Here is a 23,320-nt window from a genome sequence, read left to right on the forward strand (position 1 = left end):
ACTTTAATGATATATTATGATGTTGGAAATAACTTATCAGTAATTCTTTACGAAGAAAACACGATCATGAACTAGATATATGTTCTGAGTTTAAAGCAAACACATTTGTTTCGTTCTTTTTCCGAAAATTGTGTTTTTTCTTGCTTTGTTACCAACAGTTAGGAAGACAAGGTAAAGAACGAAAATGGTCCCCGATTATTGGATATTATTTTATTAAGTGACTATTAAAAGCTATAAACGGGTCATTTGATTATGGAATGTTGCTTTGTTGAGTCACACGACTATTAAAAGTTACAAAATAATCATCTGACTATTTATCATGTTTTAAACTCGTCATTTTCTGTTAAAAATTGACGGTTGTTTAAGTTGGATGTTAACATGATTATTAGGATATGTTAATTGAATGAGATTTTGTAATCAAGTTTTATCATATCACAGTTAACTAGTTAGCATTCAGTTTTGAACATTGTTCATTTTTCAATGAAAAAGACAAGTTTAGAATATAATGAATAGTTGTTTGACTATTTTATAACTTTTATTAGTTTGAGGAATTCAATAAAACAACACTTCATAATCGAATCGAATGATCATTTTATAACTTTTAATAGTAAGAGAGATCTAATAAAATAATACCCTATAGTGATCATTTGTGTTCTTTACTCTAAAAAATAACATTGTATTTTAATATTTGACGGTTACTAATATTTATTATTAATAAATATTTGATTTAAGTGTTTATTAATAATTACTTTTCTTTTTTCTACACGTGTGTTGCATATAATTATTTGCTTATATTTATTAAGAAATAACATAGATTATCAAAGAAATGGGTAATATAAAATAACATCATATTGTTTACTTATAAATTTGATAGTCTAAATTGAAATGAAAGTGCACTTATAGTTTTTTTTTAAGTAATTAAATATTAAGTATAAAATGTAATTTAATATTTAAACAATTAATATAACAATAAAAATATTTTTATAGATAAATAATAAAATATTATTTATTCATAGATTCTAATAATCTAAATACAATAAATATAAAATCCAATAGGAAAATAAAATATAAATAAATATTTATTAGATACAAATATATTTTCTTTCATTGCTATGTTTGATAGGAAAGTTGAAAGAAATAAAAGAAAATGTAATTTTAAGACTTGGATTTATTTATGTCCATCTTATATTTAATGTATTACATTCTCGTCATTTAAATTATCGTGAAAGTGGATGAACATTAACACTTTAATTTTTAGGGTAAATCATGCGTTTAATACTTAACTATTAATTTTGTTCTGTTTTAGTATTTAAACTATTAGTTTTGCTCTATTTTAGTACTTAAACTTTTAATTTTATCAAATCATGCATAACGTTTAATTTTTGTTTCGTTTTAGTACATCCCTTAAAAACTTAACAAGTAATTTGCACCCTTTTTATGGGTAAATTATGTCATTCATAACTAAACTATTTTCTCACTCCTATTTTGGTCACTAAAGTTTAAATTTTTTAATTTAATTACTTTCAAATTACTTGTAATTAACCACTCTTATTTTCAATTTTATTTTTTTATTTTTAATTATATATCAATAAAATAATAATAAAGTATGCCATGTCACAAAAATTATTAATAAAATAAATTAGAGTGATTAAAATTGGAGTAATTTGAAAGTTGAGTAGCTAAATTGAAAATTTTACACTTTAGTATCAAAATAGGAATGAAAAGATAGTTGAGGGATGAATGATGTAATTTATCCATAAAAATTTAGTGTCGAAGTTCTTAACGGCGAGGTACTAAAATAGAATAAAAATTAAATGTTAAGTTTGTTTTTGAAAAAAATAAAAGTTTAAATACTAAAACAGATCAAAACTAATAATTTAGGTAAAAAAACATGTAATTTACCCTTATGTTTAAAAAAACAAAAACAAAATGGGTGGAAAGAAACAACTGCTATGCTGCAGATATAGTTTATATACGAACTGGTACAACACATTTTTATTTTTGCATGTTTAGGTACATCATCATCATCATCATCCACACAAAACATGACTATCCACACCACAATATCCATTCCTACCCTCACAAAATTGAAAGCAATAAAGCAAGTGGAAACAAACAAACCACCATCATGCAAACCATCTCTAGCTCCCTCTATATATGTATGCATGTATATATATTAGCTGCATAAAACTGAACTTTTTCAAAGACTGTTTTCCATGGAGTACTTTCCCCATCCTATGCGATGGATCTACTTCTTAGGAATCGCCATGGACCAGTTCCAGTCCCTATCCTGCACCACATAACACCACTTTCAATCGTGAATATATGGACGGAAGCAAGATTTTACTTTAGAGGAAAACTTTATAAAATTTTTGGGACGAAAATAGATTATGGATAGAAAATACAAAAAGAATATATAAAGGATAATTTGGTTGTTAATGGCGTTAAAATGGACTGTTATATAGATGCAAAACGATGTCGTTTGTGAAAATTTTTTCAATCGTGAATATATGGACGGAAGCAAGATTTACTTTAGAGGAAAACTTTATAAAATTTTTGGGACGAAAATAGATTATGGATAGAAAATACAAAAAGAATATATAAAGGATAATTTGGTTGTTAATGGCGTTAAAATGGACTGTTATATAGATGCAAAACGATGTCGTTTTGGTGAAAATTTTGTTTTTATAAAACAATGTCGTTTTTAACATCGTTAACTATTTAACTGCGGAGTAACCAAAATAGAATAGAGTAAAGTTCAGTGACAAAAAAAACTTGATGTATTAAGTTCAGGAAAGAAATTGAAAAATTTTAAAATTCAGTTAGTAAAATAGGAGAGGGAGTAAAATTAAATGATGAAATTTGTTGGGAATTGAATAGGATCAAAGGTGTTGAATTTACCTCCAAAGACTAGCTAAGCTGCGGAGAGCCATGTAAATTGTTAATGCAACCCATATCCCTATGAAACCGTTGCTTTTTGAGAGGATGCACAGCGCTGCTATGCTTGCACCAGCTACAAACACCATGGAGTATGCTGTGAATGCAAAGTCTGATGCTCCGAAGTTGACACCGTCCAACACGAAAGCGATTGAGTTGATCGGCTGTGTTGCTGCCACAAACTGATCGAACACATAACGCTTCAGCTAATATCATGAAAACAAAAACAAGAATTTCAGCTTGTTGATGGATTGATGCACCGAAGAATTGATTACCGGTACTCCGATAGCGATAAGATGAAGAACACCGGCATCTTTGGAAAAGATCCCCGACCCGAAGTACAAACCGAGTCCAACCACAACAGCAAGCCCTACACCTAAAACAAAACTCATCTGCATTACACGAGATGTCGCTGCTGTCACCTTCTTGTAGTCCTTCTCTGCAAATGCACTCGCCAGAATTGCCTATAATGATGACCGGTACAGATAGGTTAATCAACCACTTGTATGCATGCAATTTCATGTGTGTATGCATGTATGTATGTAAGTATACCTGTCCAGCGACAGCTAAACCATCAGCAAGAAGAGATGATGTCATCCAGACCTGTAAGCAGATTTGAAATGCGGCCATTGGCGTTGAACCAAGCCGAGCAGCCATTGATGCTGCCAACGTCACACAGAATGTGACTGCTATTACTCTTGCTAATAAAAGAAAACCTGTGGTCATATCATGCATCAGACCATAGGGGTCACAGGCAAGTAAATTTTAACAATAACCAAACTCGAAACTCTATAGTCCCTTACCATTCTTAAGAAATCGTCCGAATTGCAGGTCTTTCATGTTTGGGGATAAGAGGCTGACTTGTTTCATCAATCGCCACAAGAGGATGAGTGAAATCAAATACCTGGGGCCATCATTTTCCATTAGAGATGGTATATAAGATTGTCAAACGAGGAAGAAGACACGGTTAACTTACTGAGAAAGGATATGTGCTATGGCTGCACCACTGACACCGAGTCGTAAGACAAAAATAAATATAGGGTCCAAAACGATATTTGTTAGGTCTCCTGCAACTGTTGCATATAAAGGTGTTTTTGTATCCTTAAATCCTCGGAAAACACCCTGCATGGCTAATGAGAGAAGAACTGCAGGAGCGCCTAGTGATCTCAAAGTCAAGTACTTAAGCGCTGGGCTTAACATTGGGGAATCCTGGTTGGTCAAGCATACGAGGTGATAACTGAGAAACGCTAAAGTGAATAGATTGAAAGCTAATAGTACTATTATTGGTGCTGCCACTTACATGTTTCACACCCATAACACCCAGGAGAGGTTTGGCCCCCAAGACAAGGCATATAGCTTGAAGGAGACCAAGCATCGAGCCGAGAATCAATGCAGTTGACACTGAAGGGATATGTCTTTTCCCCTTTTTCACTTCATCATTTTCGGCTTTGGTATCAAGCACACGGGGCGATTTGCTTGTACTTGTGTGGGAACCTGACGAATAAATCACTAGTCCAATTGTATTAACAAGAAAATACGAGAAGCTGAATGCTCTAATATAGTCTCAAATAACATATCAGAGAAAGGGAGAGTTATACCATTCTCGGGCTCTTTCGTATCGGTATTCCTAGCTGCACCTGCACCATCTTCCAAGTTGGCAGCCTCTAGGCCCTCTACATCATCTGCTGCTGTCAATTCTTTCAATTCTTTGTGTTTCGGTCCATCCTTTTCCAAATCCTCACATTTTTCAGCTTCCGGGATAATCTTAGCAAGAGTATCTTCTTCAGCTACAAAAGAAGTTGTAATGCTGACAAGCGGGAAAATGGTAATCCTTGATGCTTGATTGAATATAGCGATGGACACTCCTACAGCAGCTAGCTCCACCGGTCCTACACATATAGGACATTCAAGAAAACCATATATACACCCAGGAATCAAAGCAAAGATCTTATAAATATAGGATATGAGCTGACCTATACGGCCAATGAAGGCAGTGTCGATCAGAGAAGCAATGGGATCAGCAGCTAAGGCAAAGGCAGCAGGCAATGCGATCCTTAGTTGCATCTTTGAAGATGACTAAAACAGGCACTACCCACAGGCTCCACCGGCTCTCGGATGGGCGCACAATACCATTCCCAGCCATGATATGATCAGTGACCACTGGGAAATGTCGATCAACCACAAGTTTGAACTGCTAAACGTGATGCTTACGGTTCCACCGTGAAACTTCCGAGTTCTTTTAAGCTAGGCCTCGACCTGCCGCCGATCGTATTCTGCGATTATACAGTAATCGATATTATAAGTTGAGCTACTAATCTTCATGCAATGCATGTACTGCAAGAGGCTGTAAATTCTTCTGTGGTGGAGGGTGATGATGAAGCAACTCGGTTCGAAGAGCTAGATATCCCACTACATATATATAGATATCTCAAATCAAATAAATAAGAAACAGTGCAAGCAAAAGAAAATTAATAGATACTATGTTGTCATTATTTAAATTTATTCGGAAAAAAAAACAGTGCACAAGTAACACCTCCCTCAATTGTTCCATGTCCTTGAATTATAACCCAAAGCTTATAATTTACGTACGACCAAATTTCACTTTCTGTCCGATTTAATATTAAAATATCAGACAAATCACGTTTAGCAGATCTCTCCATGTCGTTTGCTTTCATGGAAGCTTCTTTTCCTCTATGATGTTCTTCCTCAGATAACACAAAAAGAACATCTAAAATATTCATTCTCGAACCATGTCTTCCATCCATGGTATCGTTTTTTAGTATTAAACAAACTTTTCCATGCAAAACGCGACGGACGTAAATATATATGACACAGAAACCAAAAATACTTTGGAAAAAAACAAAAGTAGTGTGAATAAACCTGTTCTGTGTAAATCTAGTCTAGATAATGCGAAATTAATGTGTACATAATTAGCTAGGAAAAGAACGCGGCAATAGATTCCAACTCAGTTTCAAACATAATATCCTATGAAGAAACACATCACCGGAAAGCAAATGTGGGTTTCCTAATCAGTTTCCAAAAGGTTTTGCAGGCCAACTAATTTTGCCGCTAACAATATCAATCAATGGATTATATCATAACATTAAAATAAAAATTATTAAAATATTAACATATAAATTAAATAATTAAATCTATTTGTTATATATGAAATATATTTTTTATGAACTGATTTTTCCATGTTTGTTATCATTAGTTAATGGTTTAAATCCAAGGGATTGGATTCCCAACATACATTGACCACATTTAATTTTATGTATAACCAATAAATTATATAATAATGTATTACAAAAATAATAATTTTAATTTATAACTTTTATTAGGATAAATAGGGTTGTAAATGAACAAATCCTTTGATGAACGGTACCTAACTTCGTATAATGTTCGTTTATTAAGCTAAATATATAATTATAACTAAATTTTTTATGTTCATTTAATAAACGAACGAACACGAATAGACGTATGTTCGATTTGTTTATGTTCACGAACAAACTCATTTATCGACTTGTTTATAAGATCGTTTATTCAACTCTCTTTTTCTTTCATTTTTTTATATTTTAAATATTGATGAAAGTAAGGACTAAATCAAATATACTATGAACTTTGGAGTTTAAAATTTGAAATCTAATGAACTTAAGGATTAGTGCTGCAATTTTATCATTTTTCTTTTACTCTTAAATAAAAGGATAGTCTGAGGTGTACAACGAACATGTTCGTAAATGTAAACAAACATGTTCGCAAACGCTAAAGAACCAAATACGAACGCCTTAAAAAATAAACAAGTAAACACAAAAACATCTTCAAAAACAAACAAATAAACACAAACAACTATATTCGTTTAAGCTCGGTTTATTTATACCCCTAAATTGATATTTTCGTTTCTCTTTATTATACACGCGTAGTGTAAATTCTTCTATCGACACTAGAACTACAAATGGAACGAGAGAGAAGCAAATTCAGGCCCCGATAATCACATAAGAAATAAACCCTCTAACAGCACATCATCCGATTCTAAAATTTGAAGTCTTTAAAAAAAACAGATTTTTTTGGGGATGAAGTAGCTAACCTGTGGTTCAGTGCCGATGGCAAAGCAAAGTTGTTGTTCTGCGACTGCAGAAACCCACACCTCGTTTTGCCCTTTATATACCTTTCAAGATGCTCCTGTGCAGCCTCAACTCACCAATTATTATCTACTTATGTGTATACTTTTGATGACAGAGACAACATACAAGCTTCCAAGGCATTCCAACTAAAGATTTAAATTGTGATCGGTCGTCATGTTTAACGTGATTAAAGATATAACGGACGTTATCACTGTAATTGTGGATGTCACCGCTACCACTATATCACGGATACTGTTAGAGTTACATGCCGCTATTTAAATCGCTAATTCTTACTATAACCATAAGTTATAATAATTAATATCAGTATTAATTAATTCATGCAGCTTCGCCCAATAGCAAGGCCAAAAGAGCATTATGGCAGAGGATTTCATAATAAAAATATGAAGGAATTTGGACCTTGTTAATTGTAGCCGGGTGTTTCAAAGTTAGGAAAGTGGCATCTAAACCCGGTTTAAGAAACAAAAGATATATATTAAAGTCCTACAAATTCAAGTGCTTTTAGTTGTTGGTAGCATTCAACTTTTAGTAGTATGCGGGCCACGTAGGAAACCCAACATATACCTCATGCTTAAATAGTTAAATGGCAATTCACTAGGCTACTTCATCTGCAATGTCCATTAGCTTCACCACTGACCTAATTTTTTCCAATTAAATTACTTCTTTAAGAATAAACCAACCAATTTTGATTAGAAAACTTTTAGCTTGTGTTAAACCAACCAATTTTGATTAGATAAGTTATAAATGGTTCTTCGACTATAGAGTGTTGCTTTGTTGAGTCCCCTGACTATTAAAAGTTATAGAGTAGTCATTCAACTATTCATTATGTTCAAAACTCATCATTTTTCGATAAAAAATGGACTGTATTTTGAGTTCAACATTAACATGTTGATTGTGATATGGTAAAATCGGATTCTAAAATTTCAAATGACTATCATATCTCAGTCATCATGTTGACATCCAGCCTAAACAACAATCAATTTTTTAATGGAAAATGACGAGTTTAGAACATAATGAATAGTCGAGTGACAATTTTCTAACTTTTAATAGTCAAGGGACTTAATAAAACAACACTCTATAATCAAATGATCATACTATATCTTTTAATAGTCAAAGAAAATAATAAAATAATACTCGGCGATCATTTTTATTCTTTACTCTTATTTTTATATAATATAATGAAAACAATCCAAACTACATATTAAAAGAAGAAAATCCTTTGCTCATTACTTGATATAATTTCAATGTCATAATTTGCTTATTAGACATAGCAGATTAGCAAAACTGAAATCCCCGCCACCGCACTGGGACGAGGGTACGTACAATAAGTACAATTGTTAATTTCAACGGATCTTTGATTTCGAGAGAATTATAACCCTTGCAACTTATTTTGTTGGTCTGCTGGTTTTTGCTAGTGACAAACTACGAGCTCTTCACAAAATAAAATGGAGGGTCCCCAACTAATGCATAATTTCACATCATGTCGTTTATAACAACTTCTTTTGTATTTTTCACTTCCGTCCTTTTCATTTTCCTTTGTAGCATCTTGAATTTTGGTATCCGCCAGAAGAGTATAATTTTGTAAATTTCGTATCATATCCGTTTGTATTAAGACGGAAATGAGTATAAGTTTAGTGAGTAGTAGACGAGTGTGGATGTAAAAAGTTATACCCATTATGGGTATTGAGTAGGTGATGAGTTTAAGACTTTACCTGTCCCGCATCCGTCCGCCTCACATTCGCCCGACCACTTGCGATCCACCGTATAAATTTTATTCCTTTTCGAAAAACTTATAGTTTAAAAAGACATCTTCTTCCGGTGGCATCGTTTCTTTATGTGCTCTAAGATAGGCACCATAAGTGCCTCTACAGCATCGGATATAATTGATGTTGTTCTTTGTGGTCAAGACGAATCTCCACAGTTCGAGGTTCTTGTTTGCTTCTCGGAAAACTTCTGAGCTTTTTTTTTAGATTCTCGTATCGCATTGTGTAAGGCATTCTCTTCTGGTGGCATCTAAAGTTCCGCTTGGTTCTCTCGAGAAACTTCTTGCTTCATCAATTAGGTCCAAGCGAACACCCTTTGAGAAATGCTATTGAGTTTTTTCCTTTGCGTTTTGTACCAACGGGTTTTCTTTGCGTTTCTTTGGATAATTTCATAGATTATTCCATAAATCTTAAGATTTTGCAGGGCATGACTTGTAATTTAAGCAATCATTAAGGTATAAACATTTTTAGAAACATCGTTTCTCCTATCTCAAATTGGTGGGTATGGACGGATATAGATGGGTACAAAATGGGTGGTAGGTATCCAACTAGATAATAGGTGTGAGGATGGACTTAAGAATATACCCGCGTGGGTGAGTGTGAATTAATTAAAAGTTTTACCGTGAGTAATGAATTGGGGGGAAGAGGTATCCTCACCCGCGTTGTCCGTTTGTCATCCCTACCGCTGATACAGGGATGAAACAAGTAATTAAACCGAAACAAACAATAATTAGAGTGTGAAAACACTTTCGTGTGGAATACACGAAATGGGCACGCCTAAATGGAATAAACAAAGAGGATTTGATTTCAATGTGGTGCGGAAACCATATATCATATTCCCATGCATTCCAGCTCATGCTATGAAAGCTGTCGTGCTCCTCTACTCACCCACTTACCCACCTTTTTTTTTTTTTTGCTTAAAGAAAATATCCTCATAAATGATCATTTTATATGTACACTAAGTATAAATTGGTAAAAGCATATAAGCGCAGTTGATTAACGTTACAACATACATAACATATATTACATTTCCCCCCCAAGTGTCGTCATATTATACATGCATTAATGCCCCCATAGCTGCATGCTTTTGCCAAATATTCAAAGAAATTTGAAGATAGAACCCAATAGTGAAAAAATGTGTATTTTAAATCGACTTAGTGCACCCGTAGTGCTTGGAGTGGATATGCCTTTCAAGACTACACGACTTCCGGTCCACAAGTGTTGCTCGCTCCATCTCTCTTTAGATAAATTATTACAACACTCCACATGATGTTTCAATACCTATTTTCTTCTGATAAAAGTTTCTGCTTTCGTATTTTAGATTTAAGAAATAATTGCAGTGGTAAATGATGACCTGTTTTCTCTGAATGATCCGGATTTAGACTGTATTGTGTTCGCAGCGGATTAGGTTAGGGTCAAATTTTTTATCAACCTGATCCTACTTGAGAATATGTATCCTTCACTTGAATCTTATACGACCCAAAATTTTTATATCCTCTATCGATTTGACTCGACCCGAAAAATATATATTCTCCACACGACTCGAATTTTTAGAGTATATAACAGACCTAATCCGATATAAAATAAGAATTTAATTTAAAATGATAATAAATAAATTACATTATTATCTTCGGGTCGGGTTAAAGTTCTTTCACCCTCCACCCGAAACCGAACCCGGCTCGATCCAACCTCACCCCTTAAAATTCTAATTCGATCCGAACCTGATTTTTTTTTAAATATAATCCTATCGAATCAGTTCAGATCAAAACCTGTCGAATTCGGATTAGATTGTCATCCATTATATTATCCAAAATATGTACATGAATTTTATTCCAATTAAAACAAAACGTATACTACAATAGAACTACGTTAGAATCCTAAAGAAAGAAAAAATCTTTTTCAAAATCCATATAGACCAATTTCCTCTGGGATTTACATTTGATTAGAAGAGGGGTTGAGGAGGAAGCAGGGTTTTTGATATTTTTTATTCCTCCAAACAATTAAAAAAATTAAAAAAATAGTATATATCATAAATACTCTCGATCATTTGATAATGAACACTCAATCACCCTACTACAATCGTTAGTACTCGAACCCGTGATGTCTAAGAACAATAATATAATTCCTTTAACTACTAAGGTAAATTGATTCGTGCTTATAATTGATCAATTTAAACATGAAATTCGAAGTTTCGCTCTTATCTTTGATCAATTCAATAACGTATTCTATTCAAAACTCAATCAAGACACTGATCACTAACATCGTTTTCGGTGACCGGATTATATCATATACTAATGAAAATGTTTCCATGCTATATATATATAAATATTTCTCTACAAATTAATGTTGTCATTTTCCCTAGTGATATATATACGTTCACGTCCCTAGATTTTCATGCAATAGACAGTCATTTTGATTTCATCATAAATGTATTTTGTAATATGTATTCGGCCAGCAGGATTCTCAGGTGTGTGTATGCTAAAAGAATGTTAAAATTATTTATCAATTTGTTGGTATAATGGGATGGGTAATAAATTCCTTCGGTAAAATTAAGTGTTTAAATCTTGACGTTTATAAATAAAATAAATAATATTAAAAAGATATCGCCGTATTGAATTCCTATAATATTTAATTTTAATTAGTTGATTAATATATCGAATATCATGGTTATAAAAAAAAAGTAAAACGAAAACAATGAACCTTGTACTCTACCAACTGAGCTGGACTCTCAACCTGACAATGAACCTGCAAATATATATATACACAAGCACCTATATCCGTCCCCCTATTTTAAAAGTCAATATTTTAAACAATCAAATTTTATAAAAATATATATTTGAAAACTACTTGATTTAAAGTTTTTAAAATATATTTCCATATTTTTATCAATAATAAATTTTAAATAATAATAACTCAAAATTAAAAAAAAAATAACTAAAAAGTCAACGGTAGAATAGAGAATATATACATATATATATATATATATATAACGGTTATTGATTTATTAATTTTTTTTATTTGAAAACACAATCACCCAGAAATATTTTTGTAAGTAGAATATAATTAACAAATTATATGTGCAAACACAAAACAAATTCACAATTTTTTCATTAGTAGAATAGCAATAACAAATTATATGTGCAAAATATTATATGAATCAAAACTAAAATACAAACGTACATACAAAAATAAAATCCAATATAAAAAGCAACATAAATATATAATTGGTTACTCATTTTAAATAATATGGACCAGTTTCAGTGGAATGCTTGTCGCCGACCTAAGGAGAATGAGCGCTTTGTGACAAAGTGTACATGGAGGTATAATCGAGAATGGATCTAGGGTGTTGGGTGCGGTCGCACCTCTTAGAATTCTCAAATTTTTTTATACTTTAATTTTATTGATTAACTAATTTCACACTCATTAAAACTTTATAACTCCACGTACTCTAAATTTTTTAATATAATTTATTAAGTTCACACCCTCTAACATAAATTTTTGCACCTATTCCCAGATATTATAAAGGAAAATTGGGAGTCAAGAAGTAATTAGTAGTTGTTCACTTTGAATTCGCGACAACATCGAAATTATGAGAGATGTTGTTATCTATAGATGGATGAGTAATTCTTTATTAATTATGAGAGATGTCGTCATCTTTCGGATGATCGACAATGTAACATATTGATATTAAAAAGAAATTGAATTGTAGGTCTCCCATTAAATATTTTAACTTGTTGAACCTAGTACGATATCGAATCGACTAGATTTAAGAATTTGATCGAACAATTTGAAAATTATTAATGAACTAAAACTAAAAAAAGAAGTCTTTAAAGGATAATTCATCCAAAAGGGACTTACTTGAAAAAATATCACTAATATTTGTCTATCTTAAACGGAAGGGAAATGAAAATAAGACGAAGACATTGCCATCTTAGTGTGTTCGTCATTTTGGTATTATCTCAAAATTTATATTGGCATGTTGTCAAAAGCTAAAATTGAATCTTTATATGTAATCTATGTATATTTGAATGTATTTGCGCGTAAGAACTAAAAATTAGACTATAATAATTAGGTTTAATACATTTTTAAGTGCTTAAACTATACTCCAAATTGATTTTTATTACTTAAAGAATTTTTTCGTTTAAAAATAGTTGTTTAAAGTTTCTAACGTTACACTTTTAGGTGTCCAAAACGTAACGGTCTTTAAATTTGAACATTATATAACATGTGTCAACCATATAAAATTTCTAAAAATATTTTTTTTAAAAACATAAAATTATTTTTTATAAAAAAAACTCAAATTTTTTGAAATTGTACAAAAACTCTAAAATTCTAAAAACCCCTAATTTCAATCCCCTCACTACCACCGGCCGTTACAACACCCGTCAATCAATCAAAATCTGAACGACACCCAATCACCTAAACACCCAACGGTCGAACCCCATGATTCAAGCAACGATTGTCGCAAAAAATGGGTGATTACATCAATCGGAGATAGGGAGGACGATTTGACTTCTAACAACTTTCTGACGGACGATGATCGACGTGGGTGAAAGACGATGGTCGAGGTTTAGTCATGGGACATTGGCGAACTCAGGAGTGACGGCGATGCGTGCCAGGAACAACTGGTGAAGGGTGGTCGACAGACGAGAACGGGGGAGGGAGGACACGATACAGGGTGGGGGTTTAGTTTTTTATTTTTTATAAAAATAATATTTTTATTATAAAAAAAATATAACGGGAAAACTTAAAAGTATAACAGAGAAAATGTTAGACAGCTATTTTTATCGAAAAATTCTTTAGACACCAAAAGTCAAATTCTTTAGACACCAAAAGTCAATTTACAGTATAATTTAGACACTTGACAATGAATTAAGCCTAGCACCTAAAGAAAATTTTGAAAATATTGATGATATCAAAATGATAAACCAGAACATAATGATACCGATATACACTTTCTTTTTTTTGAGGAAACACACATAATTGTTAAAATAAAAACGATACGTTCCAATTACTATTATGTAGCGATATATAAAGTGCTAGTATAATCGTATCGTACAATTTTGTATATATAAAAAGTTTTACACTGTTTATTTGCCGACACAAGAGGCATTCTTACTTTCTAAGAACCATTAGTGTGTTATTTTTTTTATAACAAAAGATTCAACATTGTGTCAATACACAAGTAGTTGATAGAATGCTATGCTTTGTAGTTCTGATAATCAAAACCAAACCCTGGGAATGGAAAAGAAAATTGGGTTGAAACTCTGATTCTCTTTGCTTTTGAGACAAGTTGGCAGGTGGGCGGCAGGGGCAGGATAAGGTTCTATGAAGTGATGGTGCAGGTGCTGTTGTATTTTTAGGTACGGTGTTTCATGTCGTATTTGTTGTCGAGGAGTGATAAACAGTCAGCTTGGTGACGGAACCTTGGCTTTACAATGTTCCATACAACTCGATAGTTTGATCTCAGCTTCAAACGAATCAGTAGCGGCAACCAAATTCCCGAATCTAGCAAGTCCTGCATGCTCCTCCCGGCACCATACATTGGCTTGTTCCTTGTTCCGATGTGGACCTCGAATCTCGATGAACCCCAGCTTTGAGAGTACAGCTTTGGTCCCTGAAATCCAGGCAATGAAAATAAAGCAAAACACATGGGAACGGATGACCGTGCATTTGGTTACGTACGTGTGAGATGGCGAACGGCGGGCGACCGAAGGATAGTTCGATTGTCGGAGGGTGGATGTGGAGACCGAAGAGCTTTGATTTGTTTTCTACGAGCAGACCGATGGAACAGTTGCAGGTGAGAATCTTGGTTGAAACACCTGAGCTGTCCACTCCTCCTAATCCAAACTCACCAACTCTAGCCTCTTGGGTTGCAAGATTGAAGATTTTGGAACTGTTTGCTCTTCATTCGATTGGAGTTTACGGTTACACGAACCAAGCAACATCGATGTTAAAAGAATTATTGTTATTCTTTAAAGTTTCTAATTCAAACACTAAGAATGTCAAGGATGTGAACATTTAGTATTAGATAGTTTAGAGTTATATTTAATCAAATATTTCTGATTTAAAAAAAAAAACAGTTCACGGTTTTATTAAGTCCTGCCACTTGCAAGTTGGAAGCTAAAGAAGGATCATTGGGCTTAAAAGGTTCTAGGTAGGGATGATCACGGCCGGGTTGGCTTATTAGCCCACTTAAAATCGATTCAAAAATTAAATCCCTTCATTTGCACTCAATTCGATCTTATCCTTACAAAAAAAATTATCTCGATTCAAACTCAAATTTTAGAAAATAATCGATTTAATCTAATCAAATCTAGTCAAAATTTATTTGATTCAGATAAAATAACCATTCATAATTCTAGGGGACAAGAAAATTACTCATATGCATGGATTGTGCTTGGGCTATTGGGCGTGGTCCTTATAGATGGAGTCATCGACGATGCCCATCGGCCTTTTGGGATAAATTTTAGCAGCTCATCACTCTTTGCTTTATTGCAAAGCAAATTAACAAACAAGAAAATAAATATAAGGAAGAGAGACACCGGTCAAGGTGTATTTTGAATGGTCAAATTATGATTTTGGTTCTTGTATTGTACTTAAGTTTTAGATTTAATTTTTATATTTTAATCTAATCTTTTACTTTGATATTAATTTGTTTAAATACTAATTAACACCTTTAACTTGACATGATTTGAAAAGTGTTTTAAAAAAATCATAAAAGGGCTAAATCCTAAATAGTATGATAGTAAAAAAGACTAGAAGTTACCCTACTTAGTGGGATGAGACACTAGATTCTTTAAATAAAGTTAGGGGTCTGAATCTTAGAGTTTGTGTATGGAGCAAACTGGGTTGGTAGGATCATCCCTATAATAATGAGTATGTCTAAAACTTGGTCTGAATTAATCAGTTAATAGATCGGATATTAATGATTAATTGAAAAATCGAGAAGTTGAATACCAAAATTTGACTTTTAAAGAATCTATCATCCGTAAATTTCCATCTATATATTCTCTTAAAATAATTAGAGACGAAATTAAGATTAAGTATTACGAAAGATAAAATTGATTACTTCAAAAGAGTAATGACATATTAAGTATTTAAACTCGAAAAATAAAAATGAGAGTGCTTAATTGATGTTTAACTTGAGAGGGACCTTAAATGTTATTAGACCAAAACTTTCAACGTGGTTCAGTCCTGGCTGGTAATCCGAGTTTCCTCCTTTTGATCTTTTCGTTTAAAACAAAAGATACTGAAACATTATAAACTTTGCTATGTACATGGATGAATCAAAGGGAGGTGAGATAGTAGTTCCCTTAAAATTTTGAAATTATTATATATTTTTAGATTTTTTTTATATTTTTTTACTGAAAATTTATTTTTATCCCTTAAAATTTTATAAGATTAACTTTGCTCTTAAAATTTTAGTATTTTATAAATTTAAATTCACTCTTAAAATTTTAGTGTTTTATAAATTTAAATTCGCTCTTAAAATTTTAAAAATTTAAATTCATTCCAAACAAAAAATCCTACGTCCGGTCTGTACATACGCTACTCCGACAGAGGCAGTCCATACTTAAAACTTGAATTCAATTCTACTTTAGCAGATAATATCAGTGTTTTTCCTTAGCAATTCATTAATCAATTAACAAATGCAAGTCCCTGAAAATTGTTAAGTAAAATATGGTACTAGTTTTACTTTGAAGAAAAAATAGAGGAATAAGAGAGACCAGTACACATACCTTGATATAAATGTTAGGAGGTGGTGGCTTAGTAGCAACGTAGAAGACAAGCAACGCAAGCCCCAAGCTCAATACCAGCCTTCAACAAGTTTGCAAAGAAATCCAAGAGCAAGAACTAGAGCTTCTAAAAGAACAATACCTCCTCCACCATCCTTTTCTATCATCATCATCTTCATCTTCGTCTTTTTGATCGTCACCGTGACCGACCTTGTCGATGATGATGAGACGGTTGAACCCTCCTTTTGTCTTCGGCAGCGGCTGCGACAATGCTTTTGTCGTGCAGGAAGGAGTTGTTCGACCCGCGAGAGGACGAGTAATGCGAAAGGGCGAAGATGGCGACTTCGGGGTTCTTATTGAGGATGTTCGACTCGAAAGGAGTCGGGGAGTGGAAATGGAGAGTAACGGCGGATTGGTCTTCGATGGCGGTGCTGCGGATGTCCGTGCTGTTTGCATGGGAGACGGTGGAAGGGCTTTGAACGTAGTATGTACATGGATAGGAGTGGAACATCAAAGCTTCTTGGTCTTCATGATGAATACAAGTTTCCATTGCCTGAATTGGAGATGATATTCTACAAGAACTGGGCATGGAAAATAGAGAAACCGCTCAAAGAAATGTATATTTATATCGTTTATTTAGAAAAATTATTAAATCAATTCGGTTCATTATGTTATCCGTGATTTCAAGAGTGGGCAAATATATAAAAATTATTTTAAAAGTGATGAATGTGATTTACTGGAACCATTGATGATGTGGTGAGTAAGATTCATGAAATAATTTCTCGTTTATCAGAGTATGGTAAGAGAATTAGTATTGGACTTATTCAACTATCTTTGTTCATAATTTTTGTAACAAGAATGTATACATACACTGTAGACATAATTATTCGAGTTCAAAATCTCTAAAAATTATTATCTTTTCTTTTATCTTTGATATTTTTTTATCACTGAGATCACTTGATATATTATTTTTAATTTATTTATTTTTCAAATGCAACCAATAAATTAACCGCATATTACATAAAATAACAAGGTTTGAAATTAGAATTTCCCATCAAATTTAATTTAATAAATATATATAGTTTAATTATTTTATCAATAATTTAATTTAATTTAATCGAGAAAAAAAATAATTAACATGAAGACTTTTACATTCTTTAAATCTTAAATTTAAAAAAAAATACTTTTTACGGTACATGAGTGTTGAAATAAACTTATTTTTAAGGACAAAACTCAATTTAGTATTAATCGTATTTATGAGTGAATTATATAAATGTTATATTTTAAATTGTTTAAATCAAGCAGCACTAGACATTTGTACTTAGATATGAACAACACTAAATTATCTAGTTACTGATTGAAATCGGATTAGTTTTCAATAATCAAACAATATTTTATAAATTTATATGGCTTAAATAAAAAAGTTTTTAAAGTTAAAAGATAAATTATTAAATGAAACAAAATTTTAAACTTTTAAATTCAGTAAATGTTAGTTTAATTGATGTGATATATATGACTTGTATTACGAGACATATATAAGATATGGGTGTTCAATAACAATCCATAAATACATTAAAATAATAATTAGAGTTTGATTTTTGGGTGTAGTAAAATAATAATTATTAATTAATAATTTAGTATTTTTAATTATTTATTAGAAAATTAATATTTTAGCAATTTATCATTTTTTTATTATCTATTAATAAATTAGTAATTTTTTGAATGAAATAATTTTTTTAAGATTATTAAAAAGTTATAAAAAAAATAACGAGTTACTCGAGTATTAAATTAAGTTGGACTTTGCTCGACTCAACTTGTTAAGATCTCGAGTCGAGTCAATCTGAGTTAAACTTTTATCGAGTTTTGACCAAATTAAATTCGAACTATTCATAAACTGCTCAACTCATTAAATTGGATGCTGCATATGTTTATTTTTATTCATAAAGCTAAGATTTAAATTTTTAACTTTATTTAAAAGATCAATTGTTTCGTCTTATTAGATCAAACTGAACCCACTAATAAAATCATGAAGTATAAATAGATTTGCTTCCACTTCACATAATGCTCCTCTCTCGATGGACCAGCAACAGCTAGCAAAAGGAACTTTTATCCTATACAATAATGTAATGCCTTTTAGGTTTTAGGATCTGAATCTCCCCACCTATTATCCCTGTTAGTTTTCCAGAAGAGAAACACTGTGAATCTGACAAACTTGATTCTCTCTCTCGGGTAGTTCTGCCTAAAAAATGGTTAATATATGGCGTGACCGGTTAAATAATTGACCGATTAAAATTTATACCGGTTATGTTATATTATTTAATCAGAAATATTATAAAGTACAATAACATACTAGGTAGCGCTTATATAATGTAATAGGTAGCGCTTATATTTACCTATTTTATAAGTAAACCGGTATATTTATACCGATAGTATTGCAAATTGTGCCATCAAGGATCGACACAATTCCCTCCGAATAGGTCGATCCCTTACTCCGATCAACGATCCAAAACCTATTTCTCCCAGCACATTCAACTGACCCTTCTCCTTAAGGTGTTTAATTAATAAATTCACCCTTTTAATGCTGCATCTTGTCGACACTTACTACATTTTTTAACAATATATAATGTTATAATTCTTATATATTTTGTATCAACGTATTTACAAGTTCAATGAATACCTTATTTTCATGTGCTTTCCTCCGTTCTTTGTATTCTTTACTATCATTCATTGACTGTGTGATGTAAGGTTCCTTTTCAGCATCACTCATTGAATTCCATTTGGACCTCACATCTTTTTTCACCTAATATTAAACATAAACGTTTCTTAATCAATACATTAACACTAAATACTAATACTACTCAATGTCAATTTCATTTTACATACCGAACCGCTCTGTGTGCCATCTCCCTTCATCCTTTTGCATTCGGCCATACTGTTAACATTTAAAATTTGCAATCAATTTAAAGTTTATCGATACTTTAATCCAATTACCATTTCAACAATAATAACAAAAGGACATTGATACTTACTAGAAGTACATATATCCACCAACAATTTTCCAACCCATTGACTCCATTTTTCCTTCATATATCAGTTTACGCAAATCAAATTATTTTGTTACATACACTTTATTCAATATACAAATATAGATAACTACTCTTGTGGTAAAACGGTTTTCTTCAAAAGAATTTGAATGGCCACACCAAAATGTGTCGGCACATTTATACAACCTATAATATCATTTTCTACCTATAATATTTAATAAAAGTATCGACATTTATATTTTTCCTTGAATATCTATTTCTACCTGCAATCGGTCCCAAATGCTTCCTTACTCCAAAACCCCAAACAACACATAAAAAACCCTATCACGATTACTGTAATAATAAAAAATTAGGGTTTCGACAACATACTTTTCGATTCGACTGCAGCAACAAACAAACAAACTTCGCTTTAGAAACGCCTTCTGAAATGCAGCAACAATTACGCTTCGATTTCAAAAACTCGTCCGTTCTATCTTTTTTCAGAGGATATTTAGCTATGGCCTTTATATTTTCATCGGATATGTTATTTATATTTAATCGATACAAATACAGAAGTGTCGATACTTTTATGTCAGGTGTCGATACTTTCGAAAGGATAATTACCTATTTCTTTGAAAGTGTCGATAATTTATTACACGTACTTACGAAAGTATCAACACTTTCAATATATCCGGTATCATTTTACCGGTTTTATCATTTTGATACCGGTTTTATCATATTTTTACCTGTTATATCGTTGTGGATTGATATATTTTTTTAAAGTATCGACACATTATAGGCGCTATAAATGCTTCTCTTTTAAATTCACAAAGTGTCGATCCTTATATAAAGTATCGACACTTTTAAATTTACTGGTTTTATCATTTTGTTACCGGTTTTATCATATTTTTACCTGGTATATCGTTTTGGATCGATACATTTTTTAAAAGTATCGACACTTTATAGGATTTAAAATTGCTTTTAAAGTTATGTAATTTATGTTTCAATTTATTTAATAGTGTTTCATGTTTTCCACTTACAATATTAATTTAATAATTTAATTTACACAAAATATTATTTGATTGTTTTGATATTTTATAAAATATTATTTAGAATTTAAATGTAACAATATTAACCAAATATAATAATAAATATGTTTTCAACAGTGAAATAAGTATAGACACTTTTATAAAAATGATATATACTTTTTTTGAAAGTTATGTAATTTATGTTTCAATTTTTTTAATAGTGTTTCATGTTTTCCACCTACAATATTAATTTAATAATTTCATTTACACAAAAAATTATTTGATTGTTTTGATATTTTATAAAATATTATTTAGATTTTAAATTTAACAATATTAACTAAAGATAATAATAAATATATTTTCACAGTGAAATAAGTATGGACACTTTTATAAAAAGGATAGATAATTTACAATATAACAGGTAAAAATATGACAAAACCAGATTCATTATGACAAAACCGGTAAAATTTACTTGATATGTTAAAAGTATGGACACTTTTATAAAAATGATAGATACTTATCGATAACCAAAGTTTACCGGTTACCAAATTTTTTAATAGTTTTTCATATTTTCTACCTAAAACATTATTAGTTGTCAACATAATAGGTACCGCTAAACCGAATTTATTAAATACATTTTAATGTATCCGGTAATACTATATATTAACCGTATATTAACCCGCATTTCCTGAGACATACCCCTTTCTCTCTAGATCAGCGACAGCAAAAGAAACTTTTATCCTATACAATAATTGTAATACCCTAATTTTGTCCAGGGACCAAACTTATAATATTACCTATTTGTAACTTGGTGGGGCTATAAAAGCCAATCAAAAACCAAAAAAATCAGAGAGAACAGTGTGGGGCTCTCTCCCCTTCACGTTTATATATATATATATATATAGAATTCAATGTTATAATTATAAAATTAAAAGTTTAAAATTAAACTGAAATCCCCAACGGTCAGAAGAAATAATAAATAAAGAATAATAACGTTCACTTTTCCCACCTACGAGATAAACAGAGTTTCTGCTTCTCCTCTTGATTGGCGTAATGGAACCAGCAAAAATCGACTGGAACAGAATAGACTCTCGCTTCATTGTGGACTACGCTTACGAACACATCAGCGCTCCTAAATGGGTTGATTTCTTGGCCCTTGATCAACAACCCATTGACGATGATGCCTGGTTCTGCACTCCCGGTACCATTCCCATTCTTTCTTCTCCTCTCAATTCACTTCATTTCTTCACCATTTTTACTTTTGTTCTCATCTCGGTATCATTATGCAGATTGTAATCATCCCAGGACTGCGCAGGATTTTCTTCAGGCCTCGTCTCTTTCCAAGGCTCCACGACGCTCTGTCACCGGCGGAGGAAGTCGAAGCTCCCCGTTTCGTGAATTGAATCAAGGGTATTAATCGGAACACGATTAGCTTTACGACATGTTTAATTTTGATGTTGTTATCTCTTACTTTCTATGTAGGGGCATGTTTTGCTATAGAGACGCTAAACTGAAGAGAAGAGGGCAAACCCAAATTCAATCAAAGATCGATGATAGTGAAAACCTGAACCCGAATTTGTCGATTCCTCCCACGAATCAGCAAGCTAAGTCTTCGAAAGCGGCGATCGAGTCGAGCAGTGAAAGAAAGAAACCGATGGTGAGGGATGACATTTCCCAGTCCCCAAGTGATGAGATGCAACGGCTGAAGAGTACTCTGTCGACTAGGAACTTGTTTGCTAGTAGGGATATACTGAGTCATATAAGCGAGTTTTGCAACGAGCTGAAGAAATTGGCGACCAGGGCAAGGGAGAGAGAAACAGATAAAAAAATGAGTGAGGAGAAGATTCAAGCCCAAGAGGCTGTGGTGGTGGAGAAAGAGAGGAAGCCATTGCTTGAATTGGGTCAAGAAAAAAGTGGTGTGATTAAAAAGTAAGTTCAATCAAATTACTTATGGCTAAAGTACTGTTCTGGGTTCTTGAATTTGATTTTGATTGTGTATAGCGTGATGAGAAAAGTTGGATTATGTTGTAGGAAAAGTTGCAGAAGCAGAGAACAGGAGGCAGATGCAGAGAACATGGCCTCTCCTCTGTCTATAGAGAATGTAAAGGACAAAGACAAAGAAGGGTTGCTCCGAATACGAACCAGTCCATCTTCTCCACAGTGCTTTTCAGCCCCAACCAGAACCACTACTACCCCTTCTAAGGCTCCCAGGTCCAGACTGATGGTATGCAACATATGCAAAATCATATGTTTCTTTTGAATTATTTGTTATATTTATGAGGCTTACAATGTATGCATCCACAGGAGAATGGGATCCTTCAAGAAGTGAAGCAAAACAAGGATATGAAAACAGACAAACCAGGAAGAGTGGTCTCTTCTACTTCTATCGTTACTAATGTTAATGTTACGGATGGAAGACAAGCAAGAGCTTTGGATGTATTTTGGTTCCTCAAGCCTTGCACACTGTCTGAATAAACTTCTCTGTTCAGCTCCATATTCAAAGGTGTTAGCTCCATAGCTCTCTTTCTCTCTGTATTAACTGTAATTCCTTGATTCCTTTGTTGTTGATAGATAAGAAGCTGTAATCGATTCGTTTAATAATTGTATTGAAAAAATTTTCTCAGTGAATAAAAGCTAACTTCGTTTAATCAATGCCTCTAGCATCTTCCCTGCTTTTGTTGGCCTTCCTGC

The 23,320-nt window shown here is 32.3% G+C and overlaps 1 protein-coding gene and 1 pseudogene across 1 annotated transcript; one reads left to right on the top strand and one right to left on the bottom strand.

Annotated features, from left to right (window-relative positions):
* Positions 1-2,026: 2,026 nt before the first annotated feature.
* LOC120128513 lies at positions 2,027-7,062 on the bottom strand (annotated as a pseudogene).
* Positions 7,063-21,682: 14,620 nt separating this feature from the next.
* On the top strand, positions 21,683-23,106 carry LOC120128490. The gene is made up of 5 exons (XM_039146172.1): positions 21,683-21,830; positions 21,919-22,039; positions 22,112-22,558; positions 22,661-22,853; positions 22,934-23,106. The coding sequence occupies exons 1-5, from the start codon at positions 21,683-21,685 to the stop codon at positions 23,102-23,104; spliced, it is 1,080 nt and encodes a 359-aa protein (XP_039002103.1). The 3' UTR covers positions 23,105-23,106.
* Positions 23,107-23,320: the final 214 nt, after the last annotated feature.

Source organism: Hibiscus syriacus, unplaced genomic scaffold (genome assembly GCF_006381635.1).
Source record: "Hibiscus syriacus cultivar Baekdansim isolate YM2019G1 unplaced genomic scaffold, ASM638163v2 tig00110481_pilon, whole genome shotgun sequence".
Classification (NCBI taxonomy): domain Eukaryota; kingdom Viridiplantae; phylum Streptophyta; class Magnoliopsida; order Malvales; family Malvaceae; genus Hibiscus; species Hibiscus syriacus.

What these genes read in the sequence shown, in the direction of transcription:
- LOC120128490 (XM_039146172.1), top strand. Translation starts at nt 21,683, where the DNA reads ATGGAACCAGCAAAAATCGACTGGAACAGAATAGACTCTCGCTTCATT. An exon ending in TGCCTGGTTCTGCACTCCCG is followed by an intron (nt 21,831 to 21,918) that starts GTACCATTCCCA and finishes ATCATTATGCAG; the next exon opens with ATTGTAATCATCCCAGGACT. An exon ending in TTTCGTGAATTGAATCAAGG is followed by an intron (nt 22,040 to 22,111) that starts GTATTAATCGGA and finishes CTTTCTATGTAG; the next exon opens with GGGCATGTTTTGCTATAGAG.